This window comes from Aquarana catesbeiana, linkage group LG04 (genome assembly GCF_042186555.1).
Source record: "Aquarana catesbeiana isolate 2022-GZ linkage group LG04, ASM4218655v1, whole genome shotgun sequence".
Lineage (NCBI taxonomy): Eukaryota > Metazoa > Chordata > Amphibia > Anura > Ranidae > Aquarana > Aquarana catesbeiana.
Genome location: NC_133327.1, coordinates 562,024,328 through 562,041,553, shown reverse-complemented (window position 1 = coordinate 562,041,553; position 17,226 = coordinate 562,024,328). Strand labels below are relative to the sequence as shown.

The following is a 17,226-nucleotide window of genomic DNA, read 5'->3' as shown; positions in this document are numbered from 1 at the left end:
TCAAACCAAAATTAACGGATGACAAGGCAGCTGGTTCAACACAATAGTGGGAAACATAATTATTAATAGATGACCAAGAAGCCGCTCTACATATACCTTCAGGCGCGACATGACGAGAAGCCGCCCAAGAGGTTAAGATACTCCGAGTTGAGTGTGCAGTCACTGCCTCTGGAGGAGCCAAGCCCTTCGCTTTATAAGCCTTTTGAATGGTCTGTACTATCCAAGCAGAAATAGATCTAACTGAAGCCCATTTTCCTTTATTTTTTCCATGTAGAAGAATGAAAAGAAAGTCCGTTTGTCTAAAAGATTCCGTAACTTCCAAATATTGACTCAAAGTATGTCCCACATCAAGGGGATGGACATCTTGACCCTCTATTGCTCCAAAGGTAGGCAACACAATTTCTTCATTTTCGTGAAAAATAGATGTTACTTTAGGGTTTGAGCCCAGCATGGGAATGAACCCTGCTCTATCTGGAAAAAAGGTCAGGAATGGCACTTTTGAACCTAAGTTTCTGATTTCAGACACTCTTTTGGCTGAGGTTACTGCCACCAGGAATACGGTCTTGAGTGTGAGGTCTTTGATTGATAGAGGTTTGTCAGGATCTGTTCCAAGTGTGAAAAGAAAATCTAGAACAAGGGGAAGATCCCATTTAGGAAACCTCGGTTTTCTTTGAGGTCTTAGCCTGATAGCACCCTTGAAGAACTGACGAACCAGGGAGTCGTTGGCCCATGAAATTCCTGTGAATGCCGAGATGGCTGATATTTGTACACAAAGGGAACTTACTGCTAGAGGCAAATCCAAACCTGTTTGCAGAAAGCTAAGGATATCCTGGACTTCTGGAGAACCACAAGGATTAGGTCTAGAGGACACGTGTTCTGTGAATTTGGACCAGATACGCTTATAAACTCTATTAGTGCTCTTTCGTCTGGCATTAAGAAGAGTAGGAATAGCTTCTTCTGGACAACCTAAGGCTTTGAGCCTTCCCCTCTCAAAAACCAGACCCTGAGATGTAGATGAGCAGGGCACGGATGCAGGATTGTGCCTTGAGACAGAAGATCCGGCCTGAGAGGCAAAGGAATTGAGTCTCGATAACTTAGGAGAGTTAAGAGGGGAAACCATGGCCTGTTGGGCCAAAACGGTATTACTGCTAAGATTTCCACCTCCTCTGTTCTGAGCCTGCGTAGAAACTGGAGTATCACAGGTACCGGAGGGAAGGCATACGCCTTGCTGAACCTCCAACGGTCCGTGAGGGCATCTATCCCATAGGCTTGGGTATCCCGGAACCTCGAATAATACTTGGTCAGCTTGTAATTGCATGGGGATGCAAAGAGATCCACTTCTGGAGACAGTGTTAGAAGCCATTTGAACACCTCTTTGTGTAGGGACCACTCGTTGTTGTCCATTTGAACACAAGACAGAAAGTCTGCCTGTACATTCTGAACCCCTGGAATGTAGACTGCCAAAATGGTGGACAAATTCTTCTGAGCCCAGTTCATGATTGGCTCCACCTCTTGTAGGAGAGACCAGCTGCGATTTCCACCTTGCTTCCTTATGTAAGCCACCGCGGTTATATTGTCCAACCGGAGCATTAACTGAGGAGTTCTCTATCAGATGGTGGAAAGACCTGAGTGCCTGAAAGGCTGCCCGCAGCTCCAGTATATTGGATACAATCCTTTGAGATGGTGAGTTCCATCTGCCCTGAGCCACTTCCGATTGCCAGCCCCAATTGCTGGCATCTGAGGTTATTGTAACCCATGTGATGGGAAGAATCGAGTGGCAGTTGTGGAGATTTTTCCCTTGGAGCCACCAAAGGAGAGACTCTCTCATGGATGGGGTGAGGAGGATGCGCTGACTCTTGCTGGGGGAATCCCATTGTTGGAGAAACCCTTTCTGGAATGGGCGAGTGTGCCATTGCGCCCACTTCACCATGGGAATGGTGGCTGAAATTGTGCCAATCACCTTCAGACATTGAAGAGCAGACAGGTGAGATGAAGTGAGTGTTGAGCAGATCCTGTCCCGGATCACCACAATCTTCTCCTCGGGTAGCGAGATGGTGCCTTCCAGCGTGTTGAAATGGGTACCTAGAAATACGAGAGACTGCGAGGGATTCAGGTAACTTTTCTCCAAATTCAGGAGCCACTCAAACTCTTGGAGAGTGGCAATTACTAGACTGCTGTGCTCTAGAAGTTGACCTTTGTCCTGGGCTAGAAGGAGGAGGTCGTCTAGATAGTGAAGACGAACTCCTTTGACTCGGAGCAGAGCAACAACAGCTAACAGAACCTTGGAGAACACCCGAGGTGATGTCGTGAGGCCAAATGGAAGACAGGTAAACTGTAAGTGTTGATCGCCCGCTGCAAAGTGAAGGAACTTTTGGAAGTCTGCCGCCACTGGAACGTGAAAGTAGGCATCTTTCAAGTCTATTGACACCAACCAGTCCCCTAGATGAACTGACTGTTGAATCGTTTATAGTGATTCCATCTTGAATTTTTCCTTTCGGATAAACCGGTTGAGATGAGTCAAGTCTATGACTGGCCTCCATGTGCCGTTCTTTTTCTGCACCAAGAATAGAGGGGAATACATGCCTTCGCCTCGTTCGCCATCTGGAACAGGAATGGCTACGCCCTGAACTAATAAAGAGCTTACGTAAGCTAAAAGAACTTGTTTCTTTTCCTCTGAACTTGGAAGATTTGTTGGCATAAATCTTAGTCTGGGAGTGCTGTTGAAAACCCAGGTGTGGCCTGAGGAGACCGTCTTGACGGTCCAGAAATCCCGAATTGAGGCCGCCCAAACATGCTGGAAGTGGAGAAGGCGAGCCCCCACCTGACATGTTTGAGCGGGCCCAATTTCAGAAGGACTTAGTGGAGTCCTGGTTACCAGAAGAAGCCCCTTTTGTGGGCTTTTTAAAAGAGGACTGTCTGGATTTCCAAGATCTTGAAAATTCACGACCAGGTCTGTAGCTGCGTGCTTCACTTGCACGGTCGGTGTTCTGTGTTCTTGAAAAGTTGCGTTTCTAGTTCTGTAAACGCCTATCCTGAGGGAGGAACCCCAACTTAGCACCCGTGGCCCGGGTTATGACGCTATCAAGCTTGTTCCCGAAGAGAGACGTGCCCTCAAAGGGAATACAGCACCAAGCTTGTTTAGAAGCTGGATCCGCCAACCAGGGTCGGAGCTACAAGGCCTGACGGGCGGTGACCGCTGACAATATCACCCGAGCCACTAGGCGAATAACGTCAATAGAGACCTCCCCCAGAAAGGCGGCAGCCAGCCTGATTTCCTGAATTGGCTGCTTCTTCAGAGATACCTCTAAGAGACTCGTTCACATTGTCTGACCATGCCTCTAAAGCTTTAGAGACTGCTTATAATGCCAGGACAGGTTTGCACATTGTGCCTGCTGTCAAATAAATCAGTTTTAGGTCAGAATCAATCTGTCTCTCCAAAGAATCTTTAAATGAGACCGTATCTTCGAGAGCAAGAGTCACATACCTCACAAGTCTCATTAATGCAGCATCCACCAAAGAAGCTGACTCAAGGTGTTTAACCTCTTCTTCCTTGAAAGGGTATAGTTTTGAGATTTTAGATTGCATAGAACTTTTTCTATCCATTTTGCCCCATTCTTCAGATATTATGGCTCCTACTTCAGTGAGAAAAGGAAAATATTGACGCTCCTTGCTGAGCTGTTTGAAAAATGTTCTCTGTTTAGGAGGAGAAATTACTGGGTCTTCCCAATTCAAAGCGTCTTTAAAAGCTTTCACCAGAGAAGGAACCAAGGCGTAATCAAAGCCGTCCCAGGATCATCTGTTTCTGACCCGCTATCTGAAGGCGGAGCTGACTGGTGACTAGGTTGAGAAGACTCCCACGTCTCATGGACTATACCCTCTTCTGACAGTGGAATCAGTGGATCTGGAGGAGAATCACAAGGCTTTCCAGCGTCTTTCTCCTAACGACTCGCTTAATTAGTGTTTCCAGGTGTTGATCTGCACCTTCCCTCTCATTAGCTGCTTTAGAGAAACAGCGGTCACAGAGAGACTTGCTGGCAGGAACTGGGGCCCTGCATCCCCAACATGATTATTCCAGCACCCTACTGTGGGATTGGGGGGGGGGGGGTGAGGAGAGCCTCTACTATGGTCCTTGGACTTAGAGGAGGAACCATGGTGTCTAGAACCAGAGGAGTGCCGGTGGTGTGATTTAGAAGACCCGCTCCTTCTGCGGGAACTGCTTTGTCGTTGGTCAGACCTAGAAGGGCTGAGGAAAGGGGAAAGACAGAAATAGAGAGAGAAAAGGCACAAAGTCAAGAATAATGCCCATACACTCCACTCTCTTCCCCCCCAGCAGGCAGAGTAAGGAAAAAAACATTTCCAAATCTTACCTGCTGCGAGAGGACTGGCCACCAGGAGGCAGTGAAGAGTCCATGACTGATACTTGAAATCACTGCAGGTGAACAGAGAATGCATCAGACACCAGCAGGAAAACGAAAAGGAAAAAATTCAGATACATCTGAATTGCACTTACCTGGGGTAGGCTCTGCAGGTGCTCAGGGAAGTCGCCGCTATGCCCACAATCATTCCCGAGATCTGCAGGCCTCCCCAGGCTTTTAATTTTGGTGCCGCATGACATCATGGCCGCGCCAGGCCTGCGATCCTTACGCGCATGCGCAAAACCAGGTCTCGCTTTCGTTCCGGGACCACGCATGCGCAGAGGGAACCCGGAGGTAAGAGGGAGCGGCGGCTGGAATGCACAGGGAGCCAGCCACTGCATAGGCATATATATGAAAGAAAAAAGGCATATAAGGAAAAAACAAACTTCAAACATAAACACTGCTGCCATAAAGGCGATACATGCTTACCACCACCTACAATAGATTCGGCCAGGAACGTCCATACACACACACCAGGCTTTCAGGCAGATAATGGCTACCTGAAAACTGCTAGGCAAACAGGCCTGTGCGCGCTTGTCTTTTCAATAGTAGACATGATTCCAGCTCTTCAGCGCTTACTCTGCAATACACTCTATACCCTGCTAACAGTCAAGGCTTATCGGAGGGATGTGACATCATATCGTTCGGCCGATCACGATCGTAGGACATCGTCTTCAGGTAGGAGAACCAAAACATATGGTCCTACGGAGGAGGGCAAAAAAGGAACATGGCTAGGAGCTCACAGCTGAAATGTATAGGGAGGGGTCCTATAGGGTAGTTATGGAGGCGGGGTCAACCCACACGTATGCTGCCATGGAGCCTGTCAGGAAAACTTTTTTTTCTCAAAATTTTATTTTGTTTTCATTTGTTTGGGCAGGAAGGGGGTGAAAGTGCCTGGTATTGAAGTGGTTAAAATTTAATACAATGTTTGATATTTGGGTAGACTTTTGTACATACAGAATGCCCCTGTATGTATGATGTTTTCAACCTGTTCTCATTGTTAAAAAAAATCAATAACATTTACTTAAAAAGACAGCAGTTGTGTGATGTAAATAACGTGCATCTGTTTTTCGGTTTGTTACCTTCTATACATGCCAGAATTATAATGCCGCAATAAGGCGCATATTGTTGTACCCTCAATAGCCAAAACAACAATACAATAACTGTTGTTATGGGATGCAACACAAGTATTTTAGAATGTGTACACAAACAATTTAATAACCTATCTTGCTACAGTTTGGCAGCCAATGCTTTATATACAAAAGGTGAAAGTCTGTTTATCAAGTGGTGTAATAACAACAAGAGGTAATAACATCAACACTGCCAATAGCCACAGGGCATCAGCCGTAGAAATTTACGTATGTCACTGCTGTGTGTGTATAGGTCACTCCTGATCATACAGGGCAGTGTTTACAAACCTTGTTGTTCAAGGACCCCCCCCCCCTCCAACAGGATATGTTTTGGGGAATTTCTCTAGAAGCCCATTCACGCAACATGCAGTGCAGTGCTTTTGTTTTCTGCATCAAAAATGCATAGAAAGTAGGTTATACGGGTTCCAATGGCATAGTTCACTACAGTGCAGTGCGTTCTGGTGCTTTTCAGTTCCAGAATAAAGTACAACATGTTGCTTTTTTCCTTGCACAGAACTGTACTGAAATGCGGTAAAAAGCATAAAAATGCATAACAAATGCACCAGATCCCAGTACAGTGAAAAAAATAAACAGGAAAAAAAGCATGTGGAATGCATCCAGAAACGCATCAAAAATGAAACACAAATGCGATCGGAAACAGATCAGGAGGACATTTTTGTTGTGTGAACAGGCACTTAGGGCCCTTTCACACTGGAGCGGTTTGCAGGTGCTATTGCGCTAATAATAGCGCCTGCAAACCGACCCGAAACAGCCGCTGCTGTCTCTCCAGTGTGAAAGCCCCGAGGGCTTTCACACTGGAGCGGTGCGCTAGCAGGGCGGGAAAAAAAGTTCTGCTAGCAGCATCTTTGGAGCGGTGAAGGAGTGGAGTATACACCGCTCCTGTCCATTGAAATCAATGGGACACCGCAGCTATACCGCCGGCAAAGTGCCTCTGCATAGGCTCTTTGCGGTGGTTTTTAACCCTTTCTTGGCCGCTAGTGGGGGGTAAAACCGCCCTGCTGGCGGCCGAATACCGACGGTAAAGCGCCGCTTACAATAGTGGCGCTTTACCGCCAACACCGCCCCCGCCCCAGTGTGAAAGGGGCCTTAGAAAAAGGTGAAGGAAATCCTGAAAACATGATAAGCTGGCTGGTACTTGAAGACTGAGGTTGGGAACCATTAGCTGGCCATACATTGACCACAATTCAGTTGGTTCAACAGGGGCTGGCTGAATTTTGATCAGTGTGGCCCTCCCCACTTGTCAGAAGTCGATCGCATGATAGATTTCTGTTGAAGGGACACAGTGGAAATTTTTCCTTGAACAATAGCTTCAATCAGTGTATTCTGAAACCAACAGCTGCCAGATTACAATGTCCCAACGGGGGGGGAATTCCTCCATCCATCTTGTTTGTGCGGATGGAGGAATCCGTTAGTTATTTTCCATTCAGCCCGCTGGCTGAATGAAAAAAGACTAAGGCCCCCAGGTGACATACAGTGGGGCAAAAAAGTATTTAGTCAGCCACCAATTGTGCAAGTTCTCCCACTTAAAAAGATGAGAGAGGCCTGTAATTGCCATCATGGGTTTACCTCAACTATGAGAGACAAAATGTAGAAACAAATCCAGACAATCACATTGTCTGATATTTGAAAGAATTTATTTGCAAATTATGGTGGAAAATAAGTATTTGGGCAATAAAAAGTTCATCTCAATACTTTGTTATATATCCTTAGTTGGCAATGACAGAGGTCAAATGTTTTCTGTAAGTCTTCACAAGGTTGTCACACATTATTGCTGGTATGTTGGCCCATTCCTCCATGCAGATCTCCTCTAGAGCAGTAATGTTTTGGGGCTGTCGCTGGGCAACACAGACTTTCAACTCCCTCCAAAGGTTTTCTATGGGGTTGAGATCTGGAGACTGGCTAGGCCACTCCAGGACCTTGAAATGCTTCTTACGAAGCCACTCCTTCATTGCCCGGGCGGTGTGTTTGGGATCATTGTCATGCTGAAAGGCCCAGCCACGTTTCATCTTCAATGTCCTTGCTGATGGGAGGAGGTTTGCACTCAAAATCTCACGATACATGGCCCCATTCATACTTTCATGTACATGGATCAGTCGTCCTGTTCCCTTTGCAGAGAAACAGCCCCAAAGCATGATGTTGCCACCCCCATGCTTCACAGTAGGTATGGTGTTCTTTGGTTGCAACTCAGCATTCTCTCTCCTCCAAACACGATGAGTTGTGTTTCTACCAAACAGTTCTACTTTGGTTTCATCTGACCATATGACATTCTCCCAATCCTCTTCTGGATCATCCAAATGCTCTCTAGCAAACCTCAGATGGGCCCGGACATGTACTGGCTTAAGCAGGGGGACACGTGTGGCACTGCAGGATCTGAGTCCCTGGCGGCATAGTGTGTTACTGATGGTAGCCTTTGTTACGTTGGTCTAAGCTCTCTGCAGGTCATTCACTAGGTCCCCCCTGTCTGGTTCTGGGATTTTTGCTCACCGTTCTTGTGATCATTTTGACTCCACGGGGTGAGATCTTGCGTGGAGCCCCAGATCGAGGGAGATTATCAGTGGTTTTGTATGTCTTCCATTTTCTAATTATTGCTCCCACATTTGATTTCTTCACACCAAGCTGCTTGCCTATTGCAGATTCAGTCTTCCCAGCCTGGTGAAGGTCTACAATTTTGTTTCTGGTGTCCTTCGACAGCTCTTTGGTTTTACCATAGTGGAGTTTGGAGTGTGACTGTTTGAGGTTGTGGACAGGTGTCTTTTATACTGATAACAAGTTCAAACAGGTGCCATTAATACAGGTAATGAGTGGAGGACAGAGGAGCCTCTTAAAGAAGATACAGGTCTGTGAGAGCCAGAAATCTTGCTTGTTTGTAGATGACCAAATATTTATTTTCCACCATAATTTGCAAATAAATTCTTTCAAAAATCAGACAATGTGATTGTCTGGATTTGTTTCCACATTTTGTCTTTCATAGTTAAGGTATACCTATGATGACAATTACAGGCCTCTTTCATCTTTTTTAAGTGGGAGAACTTGCAATTGGTGGCTGACTAAATACTTTTTTGCCCCACTGTATGTGGACCTGCGGTTTGCACCCCTGGGTCGCTCAGTGGACATTCATTCTTCAAAAAAGGTAACTGCGCATATGCTTTCTTGCCTATGTCTTGATGTTATGTCTGATATGTTGTGCTCCTGTGTGGGTGAACAGTTGTTATGCCCCGTACACACGGTCGGATTTTCCGACGGAAAATGTGTGATAGGACCTTGTTGTCGGAAATTCCGACCGTGTGTAGGCTCCATCACACATTTTCCATCGGATTTTCCGACACACAAAGTTTGAGAGCAGGCTATAAAATTTTCCGACAACAAAATCCATTTTTCAGATCGTGTGTACACAAATCCGACGCACAAAGTGCCACGCATGCTCAGAATAAATAAAGAGATGAAAGCTATTGGCTACTGCCCCGTTTATAGTCCCAACGTACTTGTTTTACGTCACCGCGTTCAGAACGGTCAGATTTTCCGACAACTTCGTGTGACCGTGTGTATGCAAGACAAGTTTGAGCCAACATCCGTCGGAAAAAATCCTAGGAATTTGTTGTCAGAATGTCCGATCAATGTCCGACCGTGTGTACGGGGCATTACGCTGTTATGCTTCTTTATTACAATAAAAACTATTTTAGAAAAAAAAGACTAAGGGCCAGTTCACACCACATGTCCTTATTTAAGGTTAAGAAAAAAAGAGGGGGAAAAAATACACTGGACTGCATCAAAAACGCACCAAAAATGCACTGGAACGCATCAAAAACACGCCAAAAAACGCGCATGCAGAAAAGCATCTGGAAAGCATCCGGACTGCGTTTCTATGGGCCAGTTCACGCCACCTACAGTCCAGTGTGTTTTTTTTCTGCATCAAAAACGCATGGAAAGTAGGTTATATGGTTTTTAATGGCATAGTTCCCACCAGTGCTTGCCGTTTCAGTTCCAGAAAAAAAGTAGAACATGCTGCATTTTTCCTGTACTGGACTATACTGGAACGCTCTAAAAAGCATAAAAAATGCACTGCAATGCATCAAAACACACCAAAAAGGCACTGGAACACACGTCCTTATTTAAGGTTAAAAAAAAAGGGGGGAAAAATGCACTGGACTGCATCAAAAAACGCACCAAAAAGGCACTGGAACACATCAAAAACGTGCAGAAAAACATCTGGAACGCACCCGGACTGCGTTTCTATGGTGTGGACTGGCCCTAAGACCTCTTTCACAGGGGCAGCCAGGGGGTGGTATAAAACAGACGGCTCAGCTGCGGTTTTACCTCACAACCCCCCTCACTGGTGAAGGCCGTTCCCATGCAGAAGCTGCAATGCTTTGCGCCGTGGGTGCTGCAAATTGTAAAGCGATGTAGAATAACAGGCAGCCCTGCCTGTCAAACTCGCCAATTAAATCAATGGGGCTTCTTTGCAACCACAAGACAAATGCTTGGCTTGTGGTTTCAGTGCAGTAGCCTCATTATTAACTGCCATTTGTTGAAAAAAAAAAAAAAAAGGCAATCAGGAGGCGGCAAGATTGCCTCCTAAATGCCTGACGGCGGCAACTTAGCCACACTCTAAAAAGCGATCCACAGTGGATTGCTTTTCAGAGCTAGTGTGTACCCAACCTGACAATATATGGCCAGCTATTGCAATTGGGCTATGTACTAAATGCTGCACTCACCTGACAAGGGCCAGTTTTCTCCCTTGGGGTCTGGCTTCAATGTCCTGCCCTGCGCTGCACAAGCATCAGTGATCAGAGTCCTCAGCTTCTTAAACTGTGAGATTAATGTCTCCTGCAGCAAAATCATTTCACAATTAAAAGCTCAAATCTAATAAAATAATGTATACACATTCATTGCACAATATACACAAATAATACGGCAAACAACCTGTAAAACACATCCTCCTATATACTGTATATATAGTAAATACTGGTGTTATTGCTTATATCTTCAGAGCAGTGATAGCGTAACTAAAAAAATAAAACATATCTAGAAATCAGTGAGAGTCATTCTTTGTGGGTTGTTTTGAATGTATTCTGTGACGGAATATATAGTAAAAACATAAATAGAAGCATCTCTACCCAGAGAAGACTGGATTTGGGTATCATAGAAAACATTCCCTGCTATAAGATAAATCTGTCACAAATATACAGTTCAAAGGGAGCATATGCTAAAAAATGCATTACCTTCAGTGCCGATTCACACTTCTGCATGTGATGTCAGACATGACATGTGATTCGGACCGCACTGCTGTGCAGATCACATGCGATGTCTGTGCGATGTGAATTCAGCCATACAGATTGTATGGCTGAATTTGCATCGCATTCGGAGCAAAATCGTGCAGGACCCTTTTTTTTGTCCACACCAGAATCGGATCACATGGGTGTTCACACCTATGCGATCCGATTCCTGTCCGAATTGACAGTTCATGAACCGATCTGGGGGTGTCATTAACTTTCTATTGACACCCGCAGCAGTTCGCATAGGGCAGTGTGAAATGCCTGCGAGTTCTATGCGATGCAGGAACCGGCACTGGAATGGCACTGGTGTTAACCGGCACTTAGTAAAATCTGAAACAATCAAGAGACTCAAAAATAGTCAGCAGAAGGTAAAGAAGGACTTTCACTTTTCTCTCCCCCCCTCCTCTAGTTTTGTCAGGTACCCCCTCCCACTGTCGCCTGTATCGCCTAGGCGATCAGATGGCAGTTCACCCCCCCTTTGGGTGAAGCCCCTTGGGACAAGTTCTAAAAGGCCAGGGGACCATTCACAAAGCACAGCGCGGTTTGCAGTGGGAGGCCGGCAGTGAAGCCACAAGGAGTCACAGCCGGCTTCCCATACTAAATATGCGGGCACCAGGAATCCGAAGACTGGTGAAGAACCGGCCTGGTTGAGGACAGCACTGGATCCTTGGAAGGCAAGTGTCCTTTTTTGTAGCTGCTGACTTTTATAGTGGTTATAAAGGCAGAAGGTTTTTTTACCTTAATGCATGGGTAAATTTAACAGTAGTCCAGAGTAAGGCTCGATTCACATCTATGCATGTTGCTTTTGAGCGTTTCTGCAGTGCTTTTTGCGGTGCCTTTGCTGCGTTTTTGAACATGCGTTTTTGCTGCATTTTTTTTTTTTAAAGTTTTTTTTTAATACTGTATACAGTGTTAAAAAAAATTAAAGGAAAAAAACGCAAAATGAGGCAAAATCGCGGTACTTGTGTTTTTGTATGCGGGTCCATTGAATTCTATTACATGCAAAACGCTGCATTTTGCATGAAAAAAGTCCCCGACTAACATGGGTTCCATAGGAACCCATGTTAAAAAATTCCCATGCATTTCTGCAAAATGCAAAATGCATCAAGAAACACATTAGTGTGAACGGAGCCTTAGACTTAACTAACACTTACAGGTCTTTTACCTCCCCCAGCCTGTGAATGGACAGTGAAAGAAGAAGAAGCACAATGATGAGTTTATCTCTCTGTTACTCTGCTCTAATTATATATCAGCATGTTCCTTGCACATAGTGCTTCTCCCTCACCCAGTTTGAGCTCTGCTGTACAGTAAACTGCATGAGGCTAGTACTAGTTCAAGTTCAGGTTTTCACACTGTTGGAATTTAAAACCAATACATTTAGAGCTGTATTGATGAATACAGAGCCTCACTATTTATTTGTGTAATTTAAATCTGCCTGAAATCCATTGTTTTTTTTCTAGTTTTATTAGAAACAATTGAGGTCTCACTGACATTTGAGCACCTCCCTCTGAAATCACCTGCATGCCTAGTTTACACTAGTGGTTGGGGGCTGGATGGTAAAAATGGCCAGTGGAGCAGTTTTACCGCCTTTCTTAAAGCAGTATTAAATCCCAAACCAATATGTAATATATTGCAACTTACCAATCATTAGATGTGGTGGCTACATTGGTTTTCTCTTTTTAGGCTTTTTCCCCTCTGTTTGCACCTGGTGACCTGGCCAGTAAAATACCTACTGCTTTAGAGTGCCTACACTTTGGATGAAGAAGCACAGGGGGCATCTTTGGGCAGCAGCACTGTCAGTCTGGGGGAAGGAGAATGTTAGATGTACTAGGAGACTAGTAGGGATCCCCAGATGAAGTCAGATGTTTTAATGACGCAACATGTTGGGAGGAGCCAGTGGCATCACAACGCAAACCTGGAACTGTGTGGTCGGCCATTCTGTTGGTGCTTTTCAATATTGTTTTGCCTGGATAAGTATAATACTTTTAAATCAAAAATACAGTTTTCTACACGGAGAGCACTATATATTCTATTTTTTTTTTTGTGAATCTCATATATTTATTGCATGATTATTGAGGGTGGAGGTGGATTGAGAATACTAGGGAAGGGGAGAAAGACAGAATATCCGTACCATAGGAGACCCCACTTTAAGGGGCAAGTGCATGGGACCTGATATCGGATAAAATACTAAGGTGAGAGCATATGTAGACTGGTGAATGGATAAATGCATGTGGTAAAAGAAGGAATACAAATGGAGCAACAAGTTATCTGGCATTACTGTCATTGAATAAACACAATATCATGAATATGAATGATTGAAAAATCACATGGACACTTGGGACTTTTTTTCTTTTTCTTTTTTATTATTTATATTTTGCACTTTAATGATTCTTTGGTTTAGTATTTTGCAAAATCCATCCATATATTATTTCTGTTTGGGATATACACTATATAGTCAAAAGTATTGTGACACCTGCCTTTAAATGCACATGAACTTTAATGGCATCCCAGTCTTAGTCCGTAGGGTTCAATATTGAGTTGCCCCACCCTTTGCAGCTATAACAGCTTCAACTTTTCTGGGAAGGTTTAGGAGTGTATCTATGGGAATGTTTGACCATTCTTCCAGAAGCGCAATTGTGAGGTCAGGCACTGATGTCGACGAGAAGGTCTGGCTCACAGTCTCCACTCGAATTCATCCCAAAGGTGCTCTGTCGGGTTGAGGTCAGGACTCTGTGCAGGCCAATCAAGTTCCTTCACTCCAAACTCGCTCATCCATGTCTTTATGGACCTTTCTTTGTGCACTGGTCCAAATCATTTGGTGGAGGGAGGATTATGGTGTGGGGTTGTTTTTCAGGGGTTGGGCTTGGCCCCTTAGTTCAAGTGAAGGGAACTCTTAAGGTGTCAGCATACCCAGACATTTTGGACAATTTCATGCTTCCAACTTTTTTGGGAACAGTTTGGAGATGGCCCCTTCCTGTTCCAACATAACTGTGCACCAGTGCACAAAGCACAGTCCATAAAGACATGGATGAGCGAGTTTGAGGTTGAGGAACTTGACTGGCCTGAGTCCTGACCTCAACCAGATAGAACACCTTTGGGATGAATTAGAGCAGAGACTGCGAGCCAGGCATTCTTGTCCACATCAGCCTGAGCTCACAAATGCGCTTCTGGAAGAATGGTCAAACGTTCCCATAGACACACTCCTAAACCTTGTGGACAGCCTTCCCAGAAGAGTTGAAGCTGTTATAGCTGCAAAGGGTGGGCCAACTCAATATTGAACCCTGTGGACTAAGGCTGGGATGCCATTAAAGTTTATGTGCGTGTAAAGGAAGGTGCCCCAATACTTTTGGCAATATAGTGTATATATTGACTTAAGTACACTTGTGGGAATGCAAGAGGTGTGAGGACTGGTAGCGACACTAGTCTATGTTTGGTGCCATATCCCATCGTTCACCTATTAAGTTATACTGGATGTGTGGTGCAGCCGTGAGATCAGGAGAAAGGCCCGCGCTGGGTGATAAGCCACAGGCGGTATTCGACCCCCTATAATAAGGGGTCAACAGGAGCTGGTAAGCAGTCTCTTCAGCTGGTGGTAGATTCACAGCATTTTGGTGTTGGAAAATGGACTTGTTCCCCAAATAGATCATCTTTATTATTCACCTGATTATTATTATTATACAGGACTTATATAGCGCCAACAGTTTGCGCAGCGCTTTACAACATGAGGGCAGACAGTACACTTACAATACAAATCAATACAGGAAGGGTTAGAGGGCCCTGCTCATTAGAGCTTACAATATAGAAGCTGATTATGGACAGTTTTTCACATAATTTAAATTCCTTCACAGATCTATGCACTGTGGCATTTTAACAATTTTTTGCCTATTGATGTATTGATTGTTTATGTATGAGTTATTTAACAATAGCGCGATTCTTTATTTTTACAAGTCTATTTTATATTGATAAGATAGATATCTGAGGTTGATTAGAATTATTATTAATTTCATTTTGGGGTGGTTTTGTCACAAATCACATTTTTGATATACAAGTGACAATACCACACTCTCTCCTTGAGTGATTGCGCTGAAGTCCTTTGGGTTTCATTGTTTAAAGGGTTAAAACAGGCAAGAGGAAACGGCATATTGCCTCCCAGCCACCCGTCAAACGCCTTACAAAAAGTCATCCCCCGCAGATCGCTCTCCAGAGGGCGACGCAAGTGTAAACGAGCCCCACAATGTAAAGTGATAACTACTATTCCTATTCTTCAAATGTAAATAAACACAGCTGCACACAAATATTTCCTGGCTATACTATAAATAATAGTTTTCATATTCAATAAATGTTTCTGTGTCCCAGGTCCAGATGAAATAAATACACGTTCTCTTTGAAGGAAGGCTGAAGAAAGTCTTGATAATATTGAGCAGTGATTCTACATGTTCCAGACTTGAATTGCATGAATGGTCCTCCATTGCCGAGAGCCGTGGGTGCCCCATCTATTCTCCGACATGTCTATCAGTAACTGACAGACAGAAGCACCATGAAGGGTCTTGCACAATGATCAGCTATGAAGCACATAGGAGACGATGTATTGGGCCACTGTGCAAAGGTGGACAGGCTTTGTGATGATAAACCATTAATCACATTGCCATCCAGAGATGTATTTGCACAGGTGCTTCTGGAATGTGGAGCCAATCATGGCAAGAAAGACAAATACTCTTTCCTGCATGTCTAAAATATGTTTTGTATTGTTCGCCATTTCAGAAATGAGTGGCTGAACATAATGACGGATTGGAAAACAGGTAAACAGAATGTCTAAGCCAACAACAGGCAATGTCAAGGGAAAGCTTAACATGCTTTGGTTGGATTTGAACCTTTTACTTTTCACTTAACCTCCAGCACAGAAAACTTTGGCATACGTACTAACACGAAAAAGGCGAAAGGTGGCCACATGGCCGAGGACAGATATCGCTAAATTATATTGTTGATAATCCCTTTGTGTGCAAGTGACTGAATTTGGCCATTTGCAGCAACCAACTGGAAAGATTGGAATATGTTTAATATTTTTTTTTTCGGAAATTAAATTTTCCTGCTAATAAATCCAAAATGAATAGCACACCTCCCCCTACCCCTAGAGGAAGAAAAAGAAGGATGACTAGATTCCAATCTGTACTACATGCTTATATCTTAAAGTCTAGGTTCACATCTATACGGCTGATACGTTTTTCAGGCGCGTTTTGCATTTTTAAACACTCGTTTTTGTTGCGTTTTTGCATGCAGTTTTCATGCATTTTGTGTTATTCCCCGCTGACAGCTGAATGTAAAAAAAAGAATTGCTGACAAAACATTTGTGAAAAAAACTGCGTGGGGTCCCCCCCAATCCATACCAGGCCTTTCGGGTCTGGTATGGAGTTGGAGGGGAACCCTACACTATTTTTGATTTTGGCATGGGGTTCCCCCCCAAATCCATGCAAGACCCTTATCCAAGCATGCAGCTCGGCAGGTCAGGAAAGGGAGGGGAAGAGCGAGCGCCACCCCCCCCTCCGGACCATACCAGACCGCATGCCATGGCTCTACCCCCCATGACTCTACTCCCCTGGGCTATGTTGATGTGGACAAGGGCCTTTTCCCCACAACCCTAGGCTGTTGGGGTCTGTGGGCGGGGGGAGTTTCAGAATCTGGAAGCCCTCTTTAAGAAGGGGGTCCCCAGATCCTGCCCCCCCTACTTAAAAGAGTATGGGGTACATTGTACCCCTACTCATTCACCAAAAAAAAAAAACACAAACGCATTGTTTGACAATTCCTTTATTACAAATCCAAAAATAATGCCCCTTGATGTAGATCCATCGTCAATCAAATGCACTGCAAATTGCACTGCAAAATGCAAAACGCACCAACAAGTGCATTGGTGTGAATGTAGGGAAAGTGGTAGTAAACTCTCTATTTTTACAAACAGGTAAGCTTATAATAAAGCTTACCTGTAAGTAAAATGAATATCTCCTAAATTTGAGCAGTTTAAGGCTCTGTTTCCACTACTGCGACTTGTTTTGCGACTTGATACATGTCAAGTCGCATGACAAGTCAAATCCCATGTATTTCAATGGTCCCCGTTCTAATTAGTGCGACTCAGGTCGCAGCGTCTCCAAAAAAGGTTCTTGCACTACTTTGTTCCGTCTTCAGTGCGATTTGTTCTCCATAGAAAGGTATTAAGTCGCAATGCAGTCGCATGTACATGTCTGACACCGCAACTTTGTTGCGACTTCCACGGAAGTCTACGGAAGCACATGATCTCTGCTCCTCCCAAATACATCACTTCCTATATTGATGTACGTGAGTGTGGAAGACAGAAAGGGGAAGTAACTAAGCAGGATAAGGAATTACATCACTCTG

The 17,226-nt window shown here is 44.5% G+C and overlaps 1 protein-coding gene across 2 annotated transcripts in view; it reads right to left on the bottom strand.

Annotated features, from left to right (window-relative positions):
- Positions 1-17,226, bottom strand: part of FAM120B (family with sequence similarity 120 member B) — a 248,490-nt gene that overhangs the window by 28,453 nt on the left and 202,811 nt on the right. For both annotated transcript variants that reach the window (XM_073628010.1, XM_073628009.1), the window contains exon 8: positions 10,279-10,390. In XM_073628010.1, the coding sequence (XP_073484111.1) occupies positions 10,279-10,390 (112 nt within the window). The remainder of the gene's footprint in view (positions 1-10,278; positions 10,391-17,226) is intronic.